At 35.8% G+C, this 24,364-nt stretch overlaps 1 protein-coding gene across 1 annotated transcript in view; it reads left to right on the top strand.

The window, feature by feature from the left end:
* Window positions 1-24,364, top strand: part of LRP6 (LDL receptor related protein 6) — a 179,495-nt gene that overhangs the window by 105,167 nt on the left and 49,964 nt on the right. Inside the window, exons 4-7 of the mRNA XM_068560706.1 lie at window positions 3,767-3,963; window positions 5,709-5,840; window positions 8,432-8,828; window positions 9,909-10,080. Of these exons, the coding sequence (XP_068416807.1) occupies window positions 3,767-3,963; window positions 5,709-5,840; window positions 8,432-8,828; window positions 9,909-10,080 (898 nt within the window). The remainder of the gene's footprint in view (window positions 1-3,766; window positions 3,964-5,708; window positions 5,841-8,431; window positions 8,829-9,908; window positions 10,081-24,364) is intronic.

The following is a 24,364-nucleotide window of genomic DNA, read 5'->3' as shown; positions in this document are numbered from 1 at the left end:
GTGGGATCTTCCCACACCAGGGCTCGAACCCGTCTCCCCTGCATTGGCAGGCAGATTCTCAACCGCTGCACCATCAGGGAAGCCCCTTAATTTATTTTAAAATTTTCACATGAAATTGTTTTTCTGGAACTTGTTGAAGAAGGCAGAGTTTATCATAACTTTTGTAACTTCACAGAACTCTCGAGTGTGTGTGTGTTTAAAAAATTAGCTTGCTTGCTTTCTGAGATTTCCTGGCTCTGTTTCCTTCTCCCACTTTTTTCTGTACCTTGGTTTTCCATTATCTCTCTTGTACTATCATCCTCACTTTCATTCTGCTCCCAGTAGTGTATGGTCAGTATGGGCCTTTGTCTGGAAGGGAGCTCTGTTGGATCAGTTGGAGATTTCACTGTAGGTTAAAGTGCGCCAGTCCCTTCAGTACCAACCATCCACTCTTCGCATTCTCCGAGTGGACGGAACCAGTCCTCGGCAGCTGCTGTTCTCAGATTGGTTTCCCTGTCTTTCCATTGCTGTCTATTTTGTGTGTTCTCCTGTTCCTGGATCTGCTGAATGCCCTATTTTTTCCTTCCGATTCCTCCTGCAGAAGTGCTGATGCCGATGAGATCTTATGGCTGTTGGTAGTTTTCCTTTTTGTGTCTTGGGTTTTGTGGTAGTACCTTTTCGTCTAGCTTTGTTGTAAATGTTGTCCAAGGGTTTTTTGGTTTTGCTACCTAGTTGTTCTGTTTTCACGTGGAAGACTTGTAGAGATTTTTCAAACACTGTACCACTACCACTGTTGTCATCTTTTTCGGTTTTATAAAAACCTCACTGTGATGTGGAGAAGCTCTCTTCCAAGGTTAGGTTCAGATGTCAGAATTCATGACAGTAGTGCTTTGGTGTGACTAAGTAGATTTATTACCCACACAGGTGGGGAGTTCTGAGTTGGGGGAAGAGGACAACTTTCTGGGAAGAGGTCCAGAAACAGAAAGTGAATACAAGTGCACAGGTGTTTTATAAAGGATAAGTCTGGTTGGTGCAGAATTTGAAAGAGGCACCTGCCAGGCGTGGAATCTGAAAGAGGTAACGAGTGCACTCCTGTACTTGGCAGTACTGGTGAGAGTGAGCCCTCAGGAAATGACAGACAGAGGGAGGAGTTGATGCTCAGAGGTTGCCAGCACTAAAGCAAAACATCAGTAGGGGTCTCGGTTTCTCTCCTTTGGTCTCTGTAGAAGAGATCAGTTTTTCAAGTCCTGTTTTGGTTGTGGCATACTACTGAAGGACTGGGCTTTGACCTTGCCAGCCACATTTGTTCTCAGTATCCGTGATCAACTCCTCCTTGAAGTAACCCGAGTTTCCGGGGGGGGGGTAATCCCAACCAGAGGGAAGAAAGGTGAAGACTATGTTCACTTATCTGCAGTTTCAGAGCAAGTCACCATTTGCTGGACAAATCGGTAAGTCACCAAAGAATATGACAAGAATGAGTGCTAGCCTTCTTAGCTCTGCTTTTTGTACAGTTCTGTTAATTACATATTTCATTTAAGATATTTAATTTTATCAGGCATTCACTGAGTGTCTAATAAGTCCACCTAATTTGTACATATTGTCATTTTGTGTTGTGTGAGATCCTGTTAATATAAATAAGCCAGAGTCTAGTATTTACTTGATTCTAATGAGCTATTGATTTTAAGAGCTTTTTATTTTGACTTACAAACCAGCCCATGAAATGTTCACTTCAGTTGTAAAATATTAGCCCTATGTCAGAAATATTAAAATATTGAAAACATACATCCTAAAATTGAGGAGTCATTTATGAAATGTTTATTAAGTACCAATCATAATGCTTAAATGCTTTTGCATATATTATCATTTAGTCTTCACAGTAACTCAGTGTGGTTAGGTTATTATCTTCCAATAACAGATGAGGAAAACAAAGCTTGTGGAAATAAGTAGTGTAAGTACAGGGGGACATTTGAACTCGGCTCTGTCTCATTTCTTTTCAGTATATAAGTGGTTTCAGTCAATATGTAAACTGAGCATATCTTTTAGGGAGGGGTTCTGTTTTTCCTATCTGTTTATTCTGCTGTGTTAAATTCATCAGGGTGAATTGTAACTTTTTATTTAATAATATACAAAGGACTTAGAAGACTTTTTTCTCCGCAGAGTTTTTTCAAAGATCTGGTTATATAATTTGTGATTCTTTAAGATGGTTAATGAAAACCTAAGTAATTTCATCTTTCCTGTTATTTATTTTTCAGTCATGTTACTTGACTTTCTTGGCAGCTTCTCAGAACTCTCTCTTTATGTCTTACCATAATGAATTTTGGAAAACGTCAGTGTGAAATATGCAGGCCTATTTAAATTTGAACTTAAACTATGATATCACTCCTATAATAGCATAATCATTTTAGTAAACTTAATAAAGCAGTTCATTTAAAAACTGGAAGAAACCACTTCAGAAGTAGTCATTGTGACCATTCTTATTGGGAAATGAGAGGGAAAGTAATCTGCTAGGGAAGCGAGAATTAAAAAAGAGGAGAAAATTGTGGTGATCTGGGCTGGCCTAGGTATGAGGTTTTAAAATAGAAAGTTTGATAAACTAGTCATGCTAATCTTGTATACAGTTATTTAAAAATCTGGCTCAGATTTAAAACATCTTAGGCTAGGACCATTCCACGTACAGTAACAGATGCTAATTCTGCTTAGATGAAAATTATCTTACTGCTCTTAAATTTAATTTAGAATACCTGTGATCTGTTAGGTGTTAGAGATCAGATAACCTCAGGGACCTAAAAACTGGATTATCTGTCAATGTGTTATCCTTTATTTCTTTTTAGTTGCTTACATTTTCCTCTTTCTCTCCTAGCTGAGCAATTTATGAAAATATTAGATTTGATATTATGAAAATATCAAAGCATTTATTTTCTTGACTGTTACTGTGGCTCAAACGCAGTTTGTTCATTATTCAAGAATTATATTATTTACTAATTACATAACTCTCCATGACACTCTGCAAAGTTCTGTGCCTTCAGTACTAATCAGGTTCTCTACCTCTCCTTCCACATAGTTAGGATTGCTTGTGAAATTTGGGGATCTGCTTTGTCTCTTGAACACATTCTGCCAGTGGTTGGGCTTCCTTTTTGCTGCCTGGCTTGTGGAGATTAAGTAACCATATAGCAGAAAGCCAAGTGAGATGATCATTTGCTGGAGCGAGACTGGAGTCTGCAGAGAGAGAGCTCTACCAGAATGACTTTTTAGCCTCATGTGTATGTTTTTACTTTTCAGTTATCAAAGCCATAAGAAGTGATGGAAGAAACAGGCTCAGATTCTTTGTTCTTCCACATCAAGAAGGGAAAAACCTATTGCTGATTTAAAACTACTTCCCAGGGCCAACTCTAAACCCTGGGATTTTTCTTTTTGCCAGCCTTTCTCTTTCCAATGGCATGAATTATGTGGAAGGATGGAAGGTGTGAGTGCGGAGATGGGAGCTGACAACAGTGCTGATACTTGGGTCTTCACTTTGTCTGCTAGCTTGTGGTGCACCCGAAGCCTGCTGCCAAGTTAGGAACCATTCTGAAGTGCTTGGTTGAGGATTTCGGGCACCATGATTTCAAATACGTTTGAATTTACTCCGTGTCTTATTTTTCATAGGTGTATTTGACCTTAACATATATGTTATCCAGGATTTGTATGTGTTAATGTGGACTACAAGACCATTTTAATGGGAGAGATGAAGTTTTGATTAAAGAAGGAAATTTAGAAATGTTTGAGTTTTTCTCTTTATGTTTAATAGGCAGGCGGTGGTTAAAGGTTCCCTTCCACATCCTTTTGCCTTGACGTTATTTGAGGACACATTGTACTGGACTGACTGGAATACACACTCCATTTTGGCTTGCAACAAGTACACTGGCGAGGGTCTGCGTGAAATCCATTCTAACATCTTTTCTCCCATGGATATACATGCCTTCAGCCAGCAGAGGCAGCCAAATGGTAAGTGATCTTGATTTTTAAATTGCAGGTTGGAATAGCTTTGTAGCACTCTGATGTCTGGCTTTAGTGAGGGGCAAGAGGAGGGAGGATATATCCAAAGGTAGTGGGAAGGAATAAAAAACAGGGAAAATGTCAAAATATAATTCAGGGTAGATAACAGCGTAAACCATTTGTAGCTTGATATCTGTCACTACAGACCACCTCAGCCCTTTGTTTGAGTCTGGGTTATGAAGGTAAAGAAGAGAGAAATAAAATAAGAAATTGAGATACCTCATATGCTAAGATTGTGCACAAATGCATTTCTTATTCATATTATTTCTCTCTAATGAGTGATTTTGTTCATTGTATGTTTAAAAATGAACACTTTTCTTGAATGGAAACCTCTATTAATCTAACTGGTTAATTTAAGTACCTCAGGTTACTTAAATAAAATACTTGCTTATACCTTTTCTGTGCACATCCCCCCACCTTTTTTTCTTAGTTTTGCTTCTATTTCTGGCCATCCTTTATAATGACTTGGGCTGTGACTGCTGACAACAATTTCTTGTAAGAGAGGACTAGAATTAGGTTTAAAAGAATATGAGAATGTTAAGTGTTTGGCACTGGTGTGTAAATAAATGTCTGGCATGTGTCTGAGTGTATTTCAGATTGTATTCCGTAGCCAAAAATGCAGGGGTTTTGGATTATGCATTGCTTTGTATTAGTTCCTTCCATTTAGGGGGAGATAGTCAAATACTGAATGTGTCATATTGGAATCTGGTGATCATGAGTCCATAAAAATGTTTTAAAATGTTTGTGTTACTCTTTTGTAGAAAAGAAAATGTTGAGTCACTTGCGTGAAATTTTTATTCTCAGTGTTGGCCCTCAGGAAAGAATTTCTTTGTTCTTGTTTTTTTAATGACACTGTTGATCCTCTTTATGTTTTACTAGTTTGAGAATTTGCAGTTATGTGTGATATTGCTTTCTTTTATCTTTCATATTTTGTTGATCTCCATCTTTTGTTGATTTTTTTCTATGAGTATTATTTAAATCCATCGCTTTCTATAGTTTCTTCACATTTTCTAATTAATCTCTGCTTCTCAGTTTTCCCTTTTAAGTCCATTTTGTTTATCTTTTCCATGTAAATCTTTCCAAAGTGTGGCTTTTCTTGACTCTCAGTGCCTCCACCACAGACGTTCCCCTCTCTGTGCTCATTCAGCTTTAGTTCCTGTTAGTCATACCTTAATCTTCAGTTACACTGTTCACCTTATTATCTCACCCAGTGCACAGCCTCCAAGCCTTCATTCATGTGGTTTTACCACACTTGAATGTCCCCCTATCTGTTCTTCCTATCTTTCAAGACTTCAGTCGTGTCCTGTATCTTTCCTTAGTGATTTACTTCCCATTTGACTCTATACTTACTTTACAGTCTAAATGTGCAAGATAGCAGTTTCATTGTTTTGTATTGTTTTCCAGTATTATTGTTCATTAATTTTGGCATACTGGCCAGATTGCAAGCTCTTTAGGGCAGGGACATCCTGCTTTATTTCTTGTATATTCCTCTTTGGATACAAAATGCTAAGTAAATTCTCACTGATTAATTCCCTTCCTTGCAGATGGTCTGGTAGTCAAGCACCTGGATGACATTTGGTAATGATTTGGTTTATCAGAGTTGCTCATGTTATGGTTGTTAACCTTTGTGTACCTAGAGTGGGGGAGGTCGTCCATAATCATTGGTATTAATTACTGTGATTTATATTTGACAGCTACAAATCCATGTGGAATTGATAATGGTGGTTGTTCCCACTTGTGTTTGATGTCTCCAGTCAAGCCTTTTTATCAGTGTGCTTGCCCAACTGGGGTTAAACTCCTGGAGAATGGAAAAACCTGCAAAGATGGTAAGAAGTTGGTCTCCAAGAAGGAAGAATTTTAGATAGCAATTGGGATTCTTTATGATTTATTTTATTTCTCTGTAATAAGCTCTACAGGTTACAGTGCTTTGGGAGACTAGTCACTTAATCTCTCAGTCTTCACAATTGGTTATACACTAGGAATGTTTCGTGTTTTATGGCAACTCTCGAATATTATTTTATAAACTATTTTAGTATTTAACTGAATTTTTAACATGCTATTTTGGAAAAAAAAATTAGGTGCCATTTCTTTTCTCTGTCAAACCTCAGAGTCATTGATATCACAATTGATTCTTGTGGAAATGAGTATTCTCATAAAGAATACATTTTTAACAGTAGGTAGCATTTGTAAATAAAGAACTTCCATGCAAGGAAAAGATGTTTATTAAACTTTTAACTATAAAGACTACCATGGGATAAACATATTTCCTAAGAAATGATTGAATGATGTTTTTAATTGCCTTTTAACAACAGAGAATTGCCTTCAGAAGAAGAAAAGAATTCCTTATTGTCCTGTTTAAAGCAACTCTTTCTATACTTAACCACCAAACTGCCTCTTCTCCTTACTCTCAATTCCCTGTAGAGAGAGGGCATATTGGAGAAGTATTCTGATTTAGGACATTTCCAGGGACTTCTGGTCTGGGATAACACCAGTTCTTCTCTTTTTCTTCTTAATGAGAATCTTATTCTTCATTCTTACCCCTATGGATCACCATCTGGTTCTCTAGCCACCAGCAAGACCTGGTAAGAAAATTGTCATATTTAGCAGTGGCTTCTTTATCTAACTCTGAAAAGCAGAAGCCTTTATTTAGGAGTGGGTTAGAGTTTCTGGCAAGGGGGGTCAGGGAGTCAGAGAGATGGAATTGAGTTGGTGTACAGGATATTTGTCATGACTTGGCATTGATAAATTATCCTCCTAGTCAAAGGTGAAGCTGGCTGACTCTTGTCAGAGGGTTTTCATGGCAAACAATAATTTGGTTTCAGTTTAAAACAAAAGGTTTTTGTAATGTTGCCTTTTTGTTTAAAAATGTAGCCTGACTTTAAAACAGAGGATTTATTTTAGCAGTAGTGGTCTGTTTACACCCTATAGCAGTGCAGATGTATGAGTTTAACTACTATTTTGAATTTCAGATATAAATTTGGCATGTGATAGCCTTAAGTTAACTATTCTGTTTTGATCGCCTTGCCAAATTGACAGCTTCACTTTCTATGACTTCTTTGTTTGCAAAGTTTAGGGCTGGCTTCTTTTGGTAGTTAGCAGAGGCAGTGAATTGTATAAAGTTACTCCTGCTTGGTGCCTGCTATGGCATTTAGGGCCGTATTCTCTCCAAGACAGAGTTCATTTATAATTAATCCATGAGTCAAAAAGCTGATGCTGAGAGCTTTTTCACTCCTCTTCAAAGTGTTTTCTACTATAATTCCAGATTAATGCTTGAAGTTTAATGTCAGTATTTTCTTTCAGACTCATTTCTTTGGTTGGGAATCTTTTTTCACTCTTTGAGATGTCAAATTGCTTACTATCTTTTATTAGCTTTTATATAAAGTTAAATGGTTTTTTGCTAGTGGTTGACTTGAATATTTAAAATCAAAGCAAACAAAAAGATTAATATTCTCATTCACAACAGTGTTTTTATTGAATACTGTTTTGGGTTAAAAGCATTTCGTAAATAAATCTGATTTAAAACTCAATGAGATAAAAATTTGAAAGTTTATTTTCTAATGGTAATAATAATAATATATTAGCTAGTATTTATTGAATACTTACATGTTTGGTACATTTCTGAGTTTTACATTTATCTCCTTAAAGTCTCACAGCAACCCTATAGAAACCAGGCTTAGAGAGATTAGGTGTTTTGCCCGAGTTTGTGTAACTGCTTGAATCCAGTTCTGTCAGATGAACAACTCTAACCCTTACCCACTGTGTCATATTTATCTGATTCCCTCTCTCTTCTGCTACTGTTTCCTCCTCCATAGGTTCCTTTGTCCTTAATTCTGTCAGGCATTGCCCTGTAGTTCTTTTTGTTACAACAGCTTTACCGAGATTTAGTTTACATATAAAATTCAACCATTTCAAATGTACAATTCAGTGATTTTTAGTAAATTTACAGAGTTGTGCAGCCATCACAATACATCCAATTTTAGAACATTCTCGTTAATCACAAAAGATCCTTGTCCTAGATTCCTTTACCTTTTTAAACATCCTTCTTGAACAAAGGACCTATATCCTATACTTCCTCTAATATTCAGCTACTTAGCTTCTTAGTCATTACTTAGTTGCTATTCATTATACCTTTAAATAAATGTTATTAATTCCAGGGACTATATAATGAATGAAGCCAGAGAGAGAATCAAAACTTGATTCAGAGAATTCAGCCGTTATAGAGCTTGAACTCATAGTCAAGCTACTCCTGTTTTACTGCATTACTTTCCATTTCCACCCTACCTAAATAGACCCTAGTATCCTTTTGTACTCATTACTTTTCAATTCCTGAAGAAGTTCTGCATTCTCTATTTAGAGTACCTAAATTTTGCCTGTGGGTTTCAATTTTTTCTTCATTTTTTTCACTCTGTTGTTCTAGGTGCCACTGAATTACTGCTTTTAGCCCGAAGGACAGATTTGAGACGAATTTCTTTGGATACACCAGATTTCACAGACATTGTTCTACAGTTGGAAGACATCCGTCATGCCATTGCCATAGATTATGATCCTGTGGAAGGCTATATCTACTGGACTGATGATGAAGTGAGGGCCATACGCCGCTCATTCATAGATGGATCTGGCAGTCAGTTTGTGGTCACTGCTCAAATCGCCCATCCTGATGGTATTGCTGTTGATTGGGTTGCCCGAAATCTTTATTGGACAGACACCGGCACTGATCGGATAGAAGTGACAAGGCTCAACGGGACCATGAGGAAGATCTTGATTTCAGAGGACTTAGAGGAACCCCGGGCTATTGTGTTAGATCCCATGGTTGGGTAAGAGGCTCTGCTGATAGAAAATTTTGCCAGGTGTTTCTGTTTTTTACAGGTTCCTAGAAACATTGAGAAAAACAATGTGAAGTATATGTTGGTTTCCAATAAATAGCTCTTTAACGACTGTCCAGTTTTAGAATATAGTGATTGGAATAAAATCTCAAGTTAAAGAATTGCTAGTTTTTTTCCTTGAATGTTTTGAATACTTTTTCTTTCTAAATTAAGTCCATGCTTGCTGACTTTGGGTGTTGGCTGCAGATTTTGCCGAGGTTGCATCATGACCATGAAAAGTGTGGAAAGAAGTTGTTTTCAGAGCTCTTTCTCTTCCCCCTAGAAAATTTAATTTCATCTCATTTTCAGTACTTCCAGAACGACTTGGTAAAGAATATATCTTACTTTTTGTATGTCCCCAAACATATAAATGATTTGATTTCCAAAACTTTGTCAGGCCATGTAGCTTTATGCCTAGTCTTTTTTTTTTTTTTTTTTTTGGCTATTAACACCCTGACCATGGTCCAGGGAAACACAGCTTTCTACATACTCACCAGTGTTGTTTGTTACTATGAGATTCATCCTGAGGGTGAACATAATGACAAATTATTACACCTCAGTGCATACCAATGCCTTCAAGCCCCTTAAATTCTCAGGAGCCTCAAGAATCACTTTAGTGCTACAGGAAGAGTTAGTTATTTGGGGAAATCAGTTTGCCATCTGAATATTACTACTGGTTTAACCTTTTTGCGTCAGAGATGACAAGCCAGCAAGAAAGAGAGGGCTATTCCTGGGAAGGAGCACAAAATATTTTGAAAAAAAAAAAAAAAAACAACTGAAAATAGAATATCATTATTGGGAGGCATTATCAGTTCTAGAAAACACTGTTTCATCTGAAAATTTTCTACAAGCTTACACACTGCAGTTATAAATGTCTTAAACATACTCTTCGTATGTTTGTCTTATGTTTTTTTTTTCTTCTGTAGTGTTAATGGATAATCAGTGTAAAAGAGGGGTGGATCTCACCTTTAGGATATCTGAAAGTTACAGTTTATTGTCTGTTTTTAGCTCATATTCTGTGTACTTCTATAGGTACATGTATTGGACTGACTGGGGAGAAATCCCGAAAATTGAGCGAGCAGCTCTGGATGGTTCTGATCGAGTAGTGTTGGTTAACACTTCTCTTGGTTGGCCAAATGGTTTAGCCTTGGATTATGATGAAGGCAAAATATACTGGGGAGATGCCAAAACAGACAAAATTGAGGTTTGTTTCTTGCTTTTTCATTTTAAAACCAGTTTTATAATGGTTTTTGAATTAATGGTAATTTGATGCAGATATTCTTGCATCTCACTGGGGTGCTGGAGGTATCTTGCATAGAAATTTTATTCAACCTTTAGGATTCTAGGGATTGCGTATTTTCTTCCATCTAACCATAAAATTTCTGAGTTACACTGGAATGAGAAATGGGTATTCATATATTTCTAGTCTTAAAAGCTTATGTGAATGATTTTTCTCATTATGGGTAAAACCACTGCCTGAATTTCCTAGGGGCAGTTTGCACAAAGCAAATATTATATACGCTCTAGACTGAAAGAGCTGATAGTCGTTGTCAGGAAAACAAAGCCCATGCATGCATATATACTTTCTGTTGGTGATGGTGTTGGGGCAGGTGGTGGCATATATTAACTATTAATAAGATGGTTACATGCAAATGGTTTTGAAATTGATTTATGAGCTGTGTGGGAGAAAAATTAATTAGCCAAAGCTTGGGGGAAATATTTTCCAAATGATAGAACTAAGGGCAATCAGAATAGAATTATGGTGGAAACAACCACCATATGTGAATATGTGACTATTTTATCACATTGTTTTGTGAAGAGCACATATCCTTGATAATTGATTGTGAAGTCTAACTTTACAACTTTGAATTGCTAGAGGTCTTGTGAATCATATGCTTAAAACGGAGTTTTGATCACAATATTTCTTTGGAAAACACATGACTTCTCATTTAAGGAATAGCTTTGAATGGCTCTTCAAAGGCACAGCACACATCTCGCAATAGATAGATAATTTGGGCTCTAGAGCAGTTACTTTAGAAAGGTGATTCTTAGGAATGTCAGGGACTCTGAGGGAATAATGAGTTAAAGGGCCTTCCTTTAAGAATGGAATCTTGGAATAGAAAAAAATCCATTAGTATTCCACCAGGCTTAAATAGTGAAAACCATCTTCAACTCTTGCAGCTGGTTTCCATTAATAGAAAATTATGCATAGACTTGACTATATAAATTTTCTCCCTGCTGTTAGTGTTTCACTGCCCCCACCCCCTTTAAATCCAAGTTAGGTTTGAATCTAGCAGCTGGAGTGCAGTGCTAATGAGACAAAGGTTATGAGTTCACTTTTCAGACAGGCTATTAGCTTCACTTGGGTAGGCTTGAGTACAAATCTCACAACATTCCCATCCAGTTCACAAATGTGAATTGTTGATCAGCTGTGGACTATACATGAGTGTATAGGTATACTACTCTTAGAAAAATAGTTTAAGTCCATGTGTCCCAGAGGAATGTCTGCACATAAGGAAAGAGCACATAATTTACATCACAGAAGAACACGTGATTTATTATTTTATAGGGATTTTAAAAATTCTGTATTTGATCTTATCTTTCTTAGCTTACTATGACTGATTAGATTGTAAATAAAACATTTGTTTCTTTCTAGGAATTTTTCAAGTCTTATTTTCCCTAATGCAGGTCACTTTTAGCACTTCAGATATAGAAATTCATTCAAAATCACAAATAGTTCAGGAGGGATTCAGGTAGAGAAATGGGAATTTATGGAGGTTCTGAATGACAGTGCTTAAGAATAAAAATGAATACACATTATATAACAATATATAATATTCATTTTACAGGATTTATTTTCTTAGTTTGCAAGAAGTGCAGTAGGTCTTAAAATTAGTATTAGTTCTGACCTTTTGAGCTGTGTATATGTATATAAGTGGTGTCATTTGCTTTCTCACTTCCTTATTTCCTTCCTCCTTGACTTGTACCAGCATCCTTAAACTTACCTTTCAGATCTATTTCTCTTCTTCCAGGTTTACTGGAACACAGCTGCTATTTGTTCTTTGTCCCCCTTTTGACAGATTATTTGAGGTTAGTGATATATCTACTTCCACCAAATTACACACACAAAGACCTCCCCTCATTCTTTCCCCTGAGATTCTGATTAAGTTTCCCTAATTGAACATTCAGTGCTTTTGTAATTTTAATTACAATTACAGTGTAAAAAAAAATTCTTTTTACAGACACATCTGGGAAATAAAGAGAGCAGATATTGTTATCTGTTACCCTCAAATTTACGATATGTAAAATTGCTGGTATATGGCAAACTAAGGAAAGAGCACAGCTCTTCATATGGCATAACTGAGGGAGAAAAACTGTTAGTTTCCCTCTCTGAGACTAGTAGTGATTATAGGAGCAACTGTAACCACCAGCTTTTTCATTTTGCTTTATTCAGTAGTAGGTTGACTAAAACTTTTGCGAAGACACATAATTTTAAAAATGCTTCTTTTTCTAGGATTACTTGCTAGCCTCTTGTTATGTATCAGCTGATCCTCGGTGCTGATCTGACCCTAGTCTAGGTCACATGCTCCTTGCTACTCCCCTTCTCTTAAGAAAGCTTCTCCGCTTTTGTCATGCCCAAGAATGAAAGGTACTTTTTCTTGGGACTATAAGAAAATATTAAATTATGGTTGTAGTGGCCTTATTCTCTTCTGGAAGACTTAGAGTTTACTTGGGATATATGTTTCCAGTACATTTGGGAAGAAAAGATAGGTATTTGATAAATTATATAGCAGTGTGTAAGGCATAGTAAACTCTTGTGTTTTGAGTGGATCTTATGGGAAGAGCTTAAAATGTTCATTCGCTTATGCTCTCTGCTCCCTCAGTGGAGATTCCTTAGATCAGGTTCTCACTCACATTTTTTGGTAAGTGGTGATGTAACCAGATGCTGGATACTGGGGAGCTGGGTCTGAGGATTGGGGAAACCAGAGAAAATTAATGGGGAGCTCTGGGTTTCAGACTCGACTTCTGTTGTACAGAGTTGCAAGAAAGAATAAATAGGTTTACCTGAGGTTTATAACCAATTCCGCAGAGAGGGATGGTACATAGGGAATTGCTAATGATGTCACATTTTTTTAAAAAAAGACAGTCATCGTATTGGCTGGTGCTTTAATATAAGAATGTGTTTGTGAGGATATGTCTGATTTCCCTACTTTTCAACTGATAGTGACCACTTAACTGTAGGTGTTATTTAAAAGGTACTTCCTGGTACTTGTTTACGTTTCTTCATTATGCTGAAATCATTTCATCACCTTTTACATACAAGCTTCTAGTTTACTTGTCTGCACTGGGGTCCCCTCTACTCCGCACCCAAGTGTTACTATAGTGTTCTGGGGCTTCCTGATAATAAATACTAAAGCATTAGCAGAAAGGATCATTTTCTTTTTTCTGGTTGGGGAACATCAAACAAGCCTTTATTTCAACTTTATAAGACCCTGCAGTAGGCAGAAGCACATTGTGTCTTAACACTATTCTCATTTTTCTTGGTCCATTTTAAGTGCCAAAAACATTTGTTGTACTAAGGGCCTGCAGTACTGCTTACCAATAGTCAAGACATATCATAGATAATTTATAAGTTTAAAACATTTTCAGTTAATGCGTTTTCAGTCACTGGTTTTATTGAAAATAATAATATTGTCATAGCTGAAATTTTCTCACAGTTTATTTTCTCATTATATACTTTTTATTCATTTTTTTTCCCCTTTTCATTTCTGAGCTTATGCTGACAGATGCAGCAACACCTAGTGGTTGTAGGTAAAGAGAGAGATTTTTCTTGTTTACTTCAAGGACATGTAGAATTATTTCACATCTCTTTTATTGTAAATTTCCCTGTTTTAGAGAACAGTGTCCATAGGTAGTTTTGTCCAAATCTAGTTATACCTGGCACAATTTTGTTGGGAAACGGAAACAGAGATTATTAGAACCTTGAGTACCAAGACATTTTTGAATAAAGACTGTATTATTGTGTAGAATGTGTGCTGAAAACTTCGCATTTGGTGAATATTCTATTTCATATTCTAAGCCTGAAACTGCAGGGCTGTATTTTCCTCTCATGACAACTTCCTCTGTTTAATCAGTACTCTTATAAAGAAATTTGTTTCCCAAGTATTCAGATTTTTTTTTAAAGTAATTTCTTTGTCTGGCATCTTTAGCCTGTGTATTGTGAAAGTCTGTTAAAACACACAAGGACCCATTTATGATGGTTTTTCTTATTGTTTTTCCTAAGATTAATTCCTCCTTAAGAAATTATAATAATATAATCATCTGTTGTTGAGATAAAGCTCTCCTGAGTGTATGACAAGTACCAACAAGTTCTTCCTTTTGAATCTTTGCCAGTTTTATAACAGTGTTCCTTAAAATTGGTTTTACTTTTAGTTTTAGAGAAATGTTCAAGATAATGAACTTAAATACCTGAATCTTTGCCCATTCCTACTACTTTACCACACTATATGTATGTATATATGAATATATATTTTTCCCCACATCTTCTTGACATGTAATAATGGAAGAATGATTTTGATAAATTCCATTAATAGATTCCTCAGCTCAACAGAATACCTGGATTTGGGGCCTGTATTCACCGAGTTGTAAACATGGGCTATCCTGTTATATCATCTTGTTTCTGATTGGGGTGTATCTTATGATTATATCTATCTTTGAACCCGTATTTGAAGGTTACCTGTTGATGTACAATTCTAACAACATTATTTAACTTGTTATCATCTCTAGCAGCCAGAGTAGTACATCGTCCAGTTGTATGCTCTGTCATCTCATTATCTACTCTACTTTGTCTGGCTCTAAAAAAATTATTGCACATATTTATAATGAGAGAAACTTGCTTGATGATAGGTGTAATCATATTTTCCTGAACTGGCACAACAAACCCTGGAGCCTCACCAAACAAGATGCAGTTGCCTCACTTTGGAGTTAGTATAATTTTATCTATGTAAATTAGGATAATCTGTTCATTTGGTACTTAGAAAGTGTTTTAGTGACCAAGTTTGAACTTGCACTTGGATTATTTTTTAAATGTTCTGCTATTATACTTTTTCGCCTCCTGTTTTAGTATAAAACCATTTAATATGGGGGGAGCTGTTTTTAGTTACAGTCTGATTATTTTAGAAGTACCTTTTTTATTCCTTTGGTTTTTGTACCCCTGAAGTAAGAGTGCTGATTTCAGTGTCCTACTTTCTTGAGAAGAGAGGTCATCCTCTTTACAGTTTGTAACAGTGTTTAGTTTTTATCGAGGTAATCTCTAGATGTTTTATTGAAACATTTTATAATATTGGACCCTGACCTAGTTCTTGTTTGATTTTGCCATTTAACTCGGTGACTTTAGATAATTCACATCATCTCTGGTCTTTGTATTTTGGCCAATGAGGTCATTTGAACCAGGTGATCTTTAGGTTCCTTCCAGTTATAACATTTTCTGATGTTTTTTATATTAACTGCATGTCATAGGTTAAGAACAAATAAAACACTTTGCTTGGGAGAGTTGCTAAAAGGGAATCTATATTGAAGATGACATGACTGTTTTCTTTTTTTCTTTAAATTTTTCCTTATTTACTGTGCCTTTAATTCCTATCACCTAAAGAAAACTTGCCTGTTGGGGGTTCAATATCTTTAGTAACTCAGTTTTACTAATAGCGATGTCTGGTAAGCTATTCATTTAGATTTTGCGTTGACCTGTATGCAGGCTACTCCATTATTAACATGCATGGCTGGTTTAAATAAATGTTTAAAGCTGCTGTTTGAAGCTTGCCAAACATGTAAATGTTAATGGAGTACATGTAAAACATTATTTTTCAGGAGGTTATTTCCCTGTAGCTGGGAAACTATTATACTTTTAAAGGGGTCATAGAGCTTTTATTTTTACTGTTTTTAGAAGGTTTGGAGAGGGTAAAAAGTAATATAATGGCAAGGACCACAGGTTTGGGGCTTCTTCGGAGGGAATTTGCGAAACATAGAGCAGTGTTAACAATAACAAGTATTTTAACTTCTTGTTTCAACTTAATTTATCACCAGCTATTTAAGGATTCTGTGTAATAGTCATTGCTGAAGTTATCCATAACGAGCAAAGGATTCTCCTTCAATTTTTTTCCCACTTTAAGTGTAGCTTACAATTTTAAAATGTTGAGAATGTTATAATGCAGGCCCTGTAATTTTTTTGTTGAACTCTTAATAGATTTCCTAAACTCTTCATTCATTGTACTATGATTTGTTTTTTTGGTAGATTTGATCTGAAATAATAATCTGAGGGAAGGAGTTAGAATCCCTTTTATAGTGCTGAGATTTTCAATAGATTAGTATTTTGTTATTTCACTTATAATTTTGAGCTTCTGAGATCTGCCAGGCTTGTAGAGCTTGTAAGTAGGACTGAAATTAGAGGCTTTATGCTATTAATATAGCCCCTGTTCAGTTTTTTGTTTTTGTTGTTGATTGATTGATTTTTTTTTACAGTTCTGTAAGTTTTAATAAGTGCATAGAGTCATGTAACCACCACCACAATTAAGATACAGAACATTTCCATCAATCACAAAAACTGCCTTGTGCTGCCCCTTTATTTTCAACTCCCCACGGCCACTCTCCGGCAACCTCTGCACCTAGATTTGCATAAATGGAATCATACAGTATGTTGCCTTATAAGTATGGCTTCTTTCACTTAGCTTTAGACATTTAAAAAGTTAAATGTTCATTTATTTTCGATTTTAGATTGATTTATGACTTGGTCTTTATGTCTGGTTGAGATTTATAACACTACTATTGTGTTTTAGTTGCAGTGTTATTCTTAAAATATGGAAAAAAAATCCCAAACCCTTCTCTGCCACAATAGATTTCATTAGTCTACAGATAGTAAGCAAACAGAGTTCCATGGGTTTTCAAAGTGTTGTTGTCTTTGGGAAAAAAGCCATGTTCAGATGGTTTAGACATTATCAGATGGTTTCTAGATAGTGTCATATACTTACACAAACATTTGTTCTTTCTATCCCAGGTTTCTCTTCCCAGAATTCAGCACTGTTTGTTGCTTTTTGATTAGTTAGCTTCTTTTATTTGTCAGAGGTCATAGAACTTGCTATTTATGAAGAAAACAATGGAATTCAAGTTTCCTGATTCCTAATACAGTACTTTTTGTGTTGAGTTCTGCTGCCTCTTTTTTAGACTGTTCATTTTGAAATAATTTCAGACTTCAACAAAAAATTTGCAAGAGTAATAAAACTTTCACCCAGGTTCATTTTACGTACTCATAGAATAGTGATCAACACCAGGAAGTTAACACTGATACCATTTCCATTATTCCTGTTATATTAATTGGAATTCTCCCATAAGGAAGAGGTGTCCCCTTTCCTATTTATTCAATTATTCATATATATATGTATGCACATATATATGTATATATATGAGCCCATGGATGTTCAGTTTATTCTACAGGCTATATTTCATTATCATCATTATATCGTTGCAAAAATTGTTGCAGAATTGGCATTAGGAGCACCTTCAAGGTGATTCCGTGTCCTTTTGACGTGCCTCCATCTTTTTTTTTTTTTTTTTTTTTTAATTGTGGTGAAAAACACATAACGTAAAACCTACCATCTTAACCATTTTTAAGTGTACAGTGGTGCTAATTATATGCACATTGTTCTGCAAGATCTGTAGAACTTTTTCACCTTGCAAAATTGAATCTCCATTCCTATTGAACAACTGCTTCCCCACCAGCCCCTGGCAACTGCCATTTTACTTTCTGTTTCTAAGAGTTTGATTACTTTAGATACCTCATATAAGTGGAATCATGCAGTATTATCTTTTTGTGACTGGCTTTATTTCATTTAGCATATGTCCTCAGGGTTCATCCGTGTTGTGGTCTGTGACAGGATTCCCGTCTTTTTTAAGGCTGAATAATATTCCATTGTATATATATACCATATTTTCTCTATCCGTTCATCTGTTGATGGACATTTAAGTTGGTTCTACCTCTTGGCCATTGTGCATACTGCTGCAGTGAACATGAGTGTGCAGATATCTCTTTGGGATCCTGTTTTCAGTTCTTTTGGATATGTACCAGAAGTAGGACTGCTGAATCATATGGTAATTTAATTTTAATTTTGTAAGGAGCCCCCGTCATTTTTAAAACACTTTTTGGAACAACAGCATATTCCAGCTTTCTCTTATTTCCCATGCCAAGGAGCCATGGTTCTTTTTAATGAAGGATAGTATTTAAAAACCAATATCTGGGCATAAGGCGTGCTCATTGGTACTTGAGTAATTTGTTTTAATACTAAGATGTTAGAGGTGATTTTTTTTTTTTTCCTACTAAGACTCCAAATATATGTTAGTTGTGCTTGAAAAGAATGAGAGGAAAGGGAGCATCTTCCCCTTGTTAATATGCTAATGTGTTTCCCTTAGGGTTTGTTAAAGGCTCCAGGACAGTGGGGTTCTCACAAGTGTCTCATGAAGCATTTGAGTATTGACTAAGGTGGTGTTGGTTTTCATCATAGTGATACCTTCAGATGAAAATCTGTTCTCAATTTTATAGTTTTCCTGAGTAATTCATGTTTTAGAATGCTTTGGTCACAATAGCAATTCGTAGCTCTGTCTGTAAAAGAGCATAGTAACTGCAAATGTTTAATATTCTAAGCACGGCTCCTTGAAGAAATATTACGAAACTACCTAGTGCAAGTTTGATACTTTTTCTTTCCATATTAAAAATCACTTGTATTTACTCAGACATAATATGTCTTGAAGTAGGTTAAAAGGCTTTACATGCAGCACCGAATTTGCCCTTACTGCTCTCTTAAACAGGAGCATGGCATCCCTTTGCTTCCCCTACTGAGTGCAAAGCATTTCTCTTTCCTTCTCACCCCGGTGAGATTCTGCATGACTGAAATGTTATTTCCCATCGATATAGTTTTCAAAAATGCCATTTCTGTGAAATTATACTTTATAACCTATGAAGTATATGAATCAGCCCCCAACGATACCTATTTGTCTCTCATATATATATATATATATATATATAAACTTCTAATTTACTACTTGTTTTGGATATTGGCTGGAACAGTGTAAGAGGAATGGTTCATTTGCATTTCTTTCTTGGAACTTGATAGCATTCTCCGTTCATTTTATGGTGGGTGCCTGGTTGTCCTGTTGTCATCTATCTCTTGAACATGTCCAGTCAAGTGAATTTGCATAGCAGCAACTTTGGTAGTAGACTGGCTGCATTCCAGGATTTCATGGGTAATCCTGTCTTGACATTTAATGGCCTGATGAAACTGCTCAAAAAAACCGGATGTGATGTCTGCAGAAGGTTTGCCATTACCTCCTCTCTGTGAAGATAATGTTCTGGTTAACCCACATCTGTTTCCTGTTGTAGCCCATATGCTCAGTGTGGTTTGCAATATTTGGGAATGCCTCGGAATGTTAAATCCATACCACAATGTGGTTGAAGCAGCTGAAACCACTGGAGACTCTGGTTCAGATTTGGAGGTAGATTTTAGAAGTGACAGAAGCCTAATTTCAGTTTAATTAAACCACTCTGAGGTAATATGGTGAAACACACCCTCAAGAAGACTTAATTAGTGTTGGCTCAACTTTTAAAGCATAAGGGTTATCTTTTGGAATGGCCTAAAATGGTGCATTTGTTCTGGATTCAGAATGTACAAGCAAGCTTTTACCAGGATTTGGGTTGTTATTTTAAACATAAAGGGGCTTAAAACTGTATTTACAAACCTAGTAACCTGTCCAAAACTGTTACTCCTTGGGTATGAGAAATGTAACAGTAATTTTCTTTGAGACAAAGCAACATGTTCTTGTTTCTCTATGTTGCTTCTGCCCAGTAGAGAGATTGTGCGGCTGATAAAAGAGAAGCATTTAGGGCAGAAGCCAATTTTCTAAGAAGTGTCAACTCTGCAAAAGTAATGGAAGGAAACACATTTCAGAAAGTAATCAGACTCTGTATAAAGGGAAATATGTAGTTCTTTAGAAGTAAAGTCTCACAATCAGATTTTGTTTAAGCTTTTGATCCCTTAATCTCTTCAGAGGATTCTTATAAATTGCTTCCTACATCATATGAACAACAAAAATGATAACAGCATTTATTACTAACAACTATTATTATTATTCAAGTGCCCTTGGACTTTTTCCTTATCTTTCCTCCCTTCATTTTTTTTTTTTTTTAATTATGGAAAATTTCAGACACATAGTAAAGCAGAGTAAAGATACTCAGGAACTACCCAGCTTCAACCATTATCTGTCAATCTAGAATGCTCTTAAGGGGAGAGCCAAGGAGATGGCAGATAGGGATTCTCGTATTAATATAAATGTGATTTTAATACTTTTATTTTGAGATAACCTAAAAGAAATGAAAGAATCGGGCCTTTGTCCTTACTCTTACAAATCTCAGCTAGTACTTTGAAATGTAAACTTACAAATGTGATAAAAGATGAAAAAAGTAGAGTTTTATTAGTTCTTTTCATGAGAAATCAGTTTTTGAAGTAATTTTAACCCATATTAGAATTAAGTATAGTATAGCTGGGGAGGGAGGAAAGACGAAATGGAAGACATTTGTTTGTGGCTTTACTGAGCCTGATGAGTCTAGGGCAGCCCTGAAGGTGTCAGGTTTGAGAGGGGACAGAGATCTAATCTAAAACAGGAGTAAATTAATTTTGTTGTGGGCTGTAGAGTCACCACCATGAAATTCTAATCCTGTGCGGTCCACTAGGGTAGCCAGTAACCACGTATGTCTATGGAGCACCTAAAATGTGGCTACTCTGAATTGAGATGCTTGAAGTGTAAAATGCATACTAAGAAGACCTAGTAAGAAAAAACATAAAATCTCGTTAATAAATTTTTAAAGAGTGATTACATGCTGAAATAAAATATTTTGGATATATATGAATAGATTAAATATATTATTAAAATTACTTTCACCTGGTTTTTTTTTTAAACTTTAAAAAATCTGGCTCCTAGAAAATTTTAAATTACACACATGACTCACATTTGTAACTTGTATTTCTTTTGGGCAGCACTGTTCTAGACCCAACCCTGTTGTAAAAAGCTACAACAGTCAAGAATGGGAAGATAGGGAATTAAGGGAAGCAGTGTGCTTACAAATTTACATTTAAAGTATCTTAGCATATCTTAATTACATTGTTTAATTTGAAATAGATATGATATATCTAGCTTTAGTGTGCACTTTATTTACTCCACTACCCACCCCCACCCCCCAAAAAAAACATTTTTAGTTTTTGCCTTTAAAGTGAGAGAACAAGGAATAGCTAGCTGGAAGGGTCTAATACTCTAGTGTGCAAAGCTATAAAATCCATAGCTGTGGCTTTTAGGGAACTATATTTCAGTTCTTGGACTCTGTGCTATTCTAAAGATCTTCTTAAGACCTTCATTATCATTTGTTGTTGTTTTGCCAGATGTTGCTAAAAATTACCTTATCTTTTTAACATGTCCTTTGCTTGTTTTTCTTCTTCCTGAGACCCTTGCTTGCACTTAGAGCAGCATTAACACTGATCCAAGCCCCAGTTTTGTCAGGGGACCAGAGTGAAGATCACCAAAGCATTCCTAACCTACAATCCTTTATGTGCAATTCTGAAATCCAAAAAGCTCTCGAAACGGAAAGTTATTTTTATTAATTCAGTTGGTAGAGAGTCTGGCTTGAGGGACTTCCCTGGCGGTCCAGGCAGGGGGTGCGGGTTCCATCCCTGGTGCGGGAGCCCAAGCAAACCAAAACACAAAATGGAAGCAGTATTGTAACAAATTCAATAAAGACTTTAAAAATGGTACACATCAAAAAACACTTAAAAAAAAAAAAAAGAGTCTGACTTGAAGCAGTGTAAGACTAATTGTAGTCTCTATTTATCCCCCTTTGTGGGAATATGTATATGTCTTGCTGCAAAAATATTATCATGCTAGGCAATGAAGTGCTGTCCTGGACCCAGGTAGAGGTGATACGACATGTGCATTGTGTTAGCCTTTCGGTATTTCAAAGAAGTCCAAATTCTAAAATAGAGCTAGCCCAGAGACTTTCAGAAAGGGGATTTTTGGACCTCTATTATCATCCCATAGAAATTGAAAATATTTTATTAACCATAATTCTGTATTTAAGATATTTATCTTTAGCGCAATCTGGACACAGTGATAGAGGTAAATGAGGTCTTCCTGAAATACAGCTTTGTTATGTCACTCTCCTTAAAGTGCTTTCAGAAGTTTCTTGTTTTCTATAGTTTTTCTTACCTGGGATTTCATACCTCCTATAGGGTGCTGTCTCTGAGTCCCTTTTGTATTCTTTCTACCTCAATGCGTCTCTTTCAAAGTCAGTCAAACAAGACATCCTTGACTGTGTCTTAACGTATGTTACTTCTTTTATTCTGAAAAATCATTTTCTCTTTTTCTTTGTCAAAATTCTTCTAATTCTTGAAGGTGGATTTGAACTCCTGCTCCTTCCTGAAGTTTTTCCTGATTAGCTGTAGGCCAGAGAAGGGTGTATGTGTATGGTTTTAATGTAAATTTAGTTTACTTCCTCAACCAGATTGTAATCCCTTAGCTAGAAGAGGCCCTGTTGTAAACTTCTTAGCATTCATCATGCTTTTCATGTGATTTGCATTTAGTAGATATGTTTATTAATGTTGTTTGATTTGGGGTGGGGAGTGGAGTTGAGGGTCTGGTAGAGCAGCAAAAAGTATATTCCAATCAAATTGTCAAACTGCTCCATTTTGTGTACTGTTTTAGTTACTGTGCGTCTAAGTAGCATAAGCAAACAATAAAAATGGGGGTTGGAAATGGGAATAAGGCTGCAGCCCTGCAGTTTTCCACTAGTTGCCAGGATACAGAAAGGTCTGTGTTGTTTTTATTCAGCTTAAAACTGTGTGGTTGTTTGGTCCTTTACTTCCACATATCCTTTTATGTTTATGTATTAATTTTTATTTTGAAGCACTATATTTTACTAAATTAATTAAATATAGCCATTTAAATATAGCTGTTTACTTTTAGGGACTAAAGCATTTTACTAAAACAATAAAAGGCAAGAACCAGCATTCACTGAGCATCTACTAATCTGATACTGTGCTATATAAGTAAACATTCTTTTCTTTAATTCTTAAATAATTCAGTAATGTAAGTGCTCTCTCCCTATTTTACATGTGAGAAATTTCCTTAAGGGTATCTAGTGAGTGATAGAGCTTATATTTAAAATCCAAATCTGTCTAATTCTGCCAGAGTATTGTTTGCTAATCATAAGAGATTTTTAGAGAGGAGAAGAATGAAGAATATATGCTAAATAAGAAAATGCTGAGTTGTGTAAACCAGAAGAATCTTTTGGATTATCTTTTTGTTATTTTTCTCACTGTGGTTTTCAGTTTAATTCTTTGCCCATTATCTAAATTCATAGCTAATCAGCTATCTTTGTTTAAGCTGTTAATGTCTCAAAATGAACAAACAAGAATGTTGCAGGACACATAACTGATGAAAGAGGAGAGTTGGTTGATCCTGTAATGTTTTTGAAGTAGAAATTTAGATTTTATTTTTAAAAAGTTCAGTATTAGGCAACTAGTGTATGCTTTTAGATCAGCAAATAAATTTTAATAGGAAGGCCAATATTGGAGCATAGTAATCAGCAAAATTAGTATTAATTTATTAAATGTAAGATAATAATTGATTTAAGATAATACTGAAACGAGGAATAAGGTAAAAGCAGACACGTTTTACTATACCATACACTTGTAAGAGAGTATTATTTTAGAGTTCTGTAATACAGAATGTTTAGCACTCTGTGTTAGATGCTCTCTGATAGGATGATGAACTCCTCCCCCTAATGGAGAAGATAGGTTTCCTGTTAAGTATCTGACATTTTAGATGAGGTAGCAGTAGATTTTCTGGGAGATGCAGTGGGAAATATTGCAGTAGAAACTGATGAGACTTTAGACTAGAACTTTACATCTTTGTAATTTTTCTGCATAAGGTAATATTAAAGACTTAAGACTTGATGGGCTTGTTGAAAGGTGTTTTATAGACAGAGAACAACTCAGGAAATCTTGGAACATATCTAGCCAGGTTTGAAAAAGGAAAGAGGAACCAGTGAGATGAAGAGATAGAAAGCAGACTGTGCACAAGAGCACAAGAGCAGAGAAGAACTGGAAAGTAGTCACTGATCATTTTCAGTAGTCATTTGAGCGAGTCACAGATTGTCAGCCAGTTGTAGGGAGGTAAGGGAATGAATGGTAAGAGGTGGAGGCAGCGGCTACAGATCATTCAAAGAACATGGCAGCAAAAACAGAATCATTCAGCTTTTAAACAGTGTCTTTCTAAAATGGTGGAAACTGTGTTAAAGGCAGAAAAGAAGGACCTTATGGAGAGGGAGAAATTGGAGATCCTGGGAAGGAAGGACATAGTATTGGGAGGAAATTTTTGCAAGGAGGGTAGAGGAAGAT

This window comes from Eschrichtius robustus, chromosome 13 (genome assembly GCF_028021215.1).
Source record: "Eschrichtius robustus isolate mEscRob2 chromosome 13, mEscRob2.pri, whole genome shotgun sequence".
Classification (NCBI taxonomy): domain Eukaryota; kingdom Metazoa; phylum Chordata; class Mammalia; order Artiodactyla; family Eschrichtiidae; genus Eschrichtius; species Eschrichtius robustus.
Note: the sequence above shows the minus strand (reverse complement) of the source record. Positions and strands in the feature narration are given on the sequence as shown.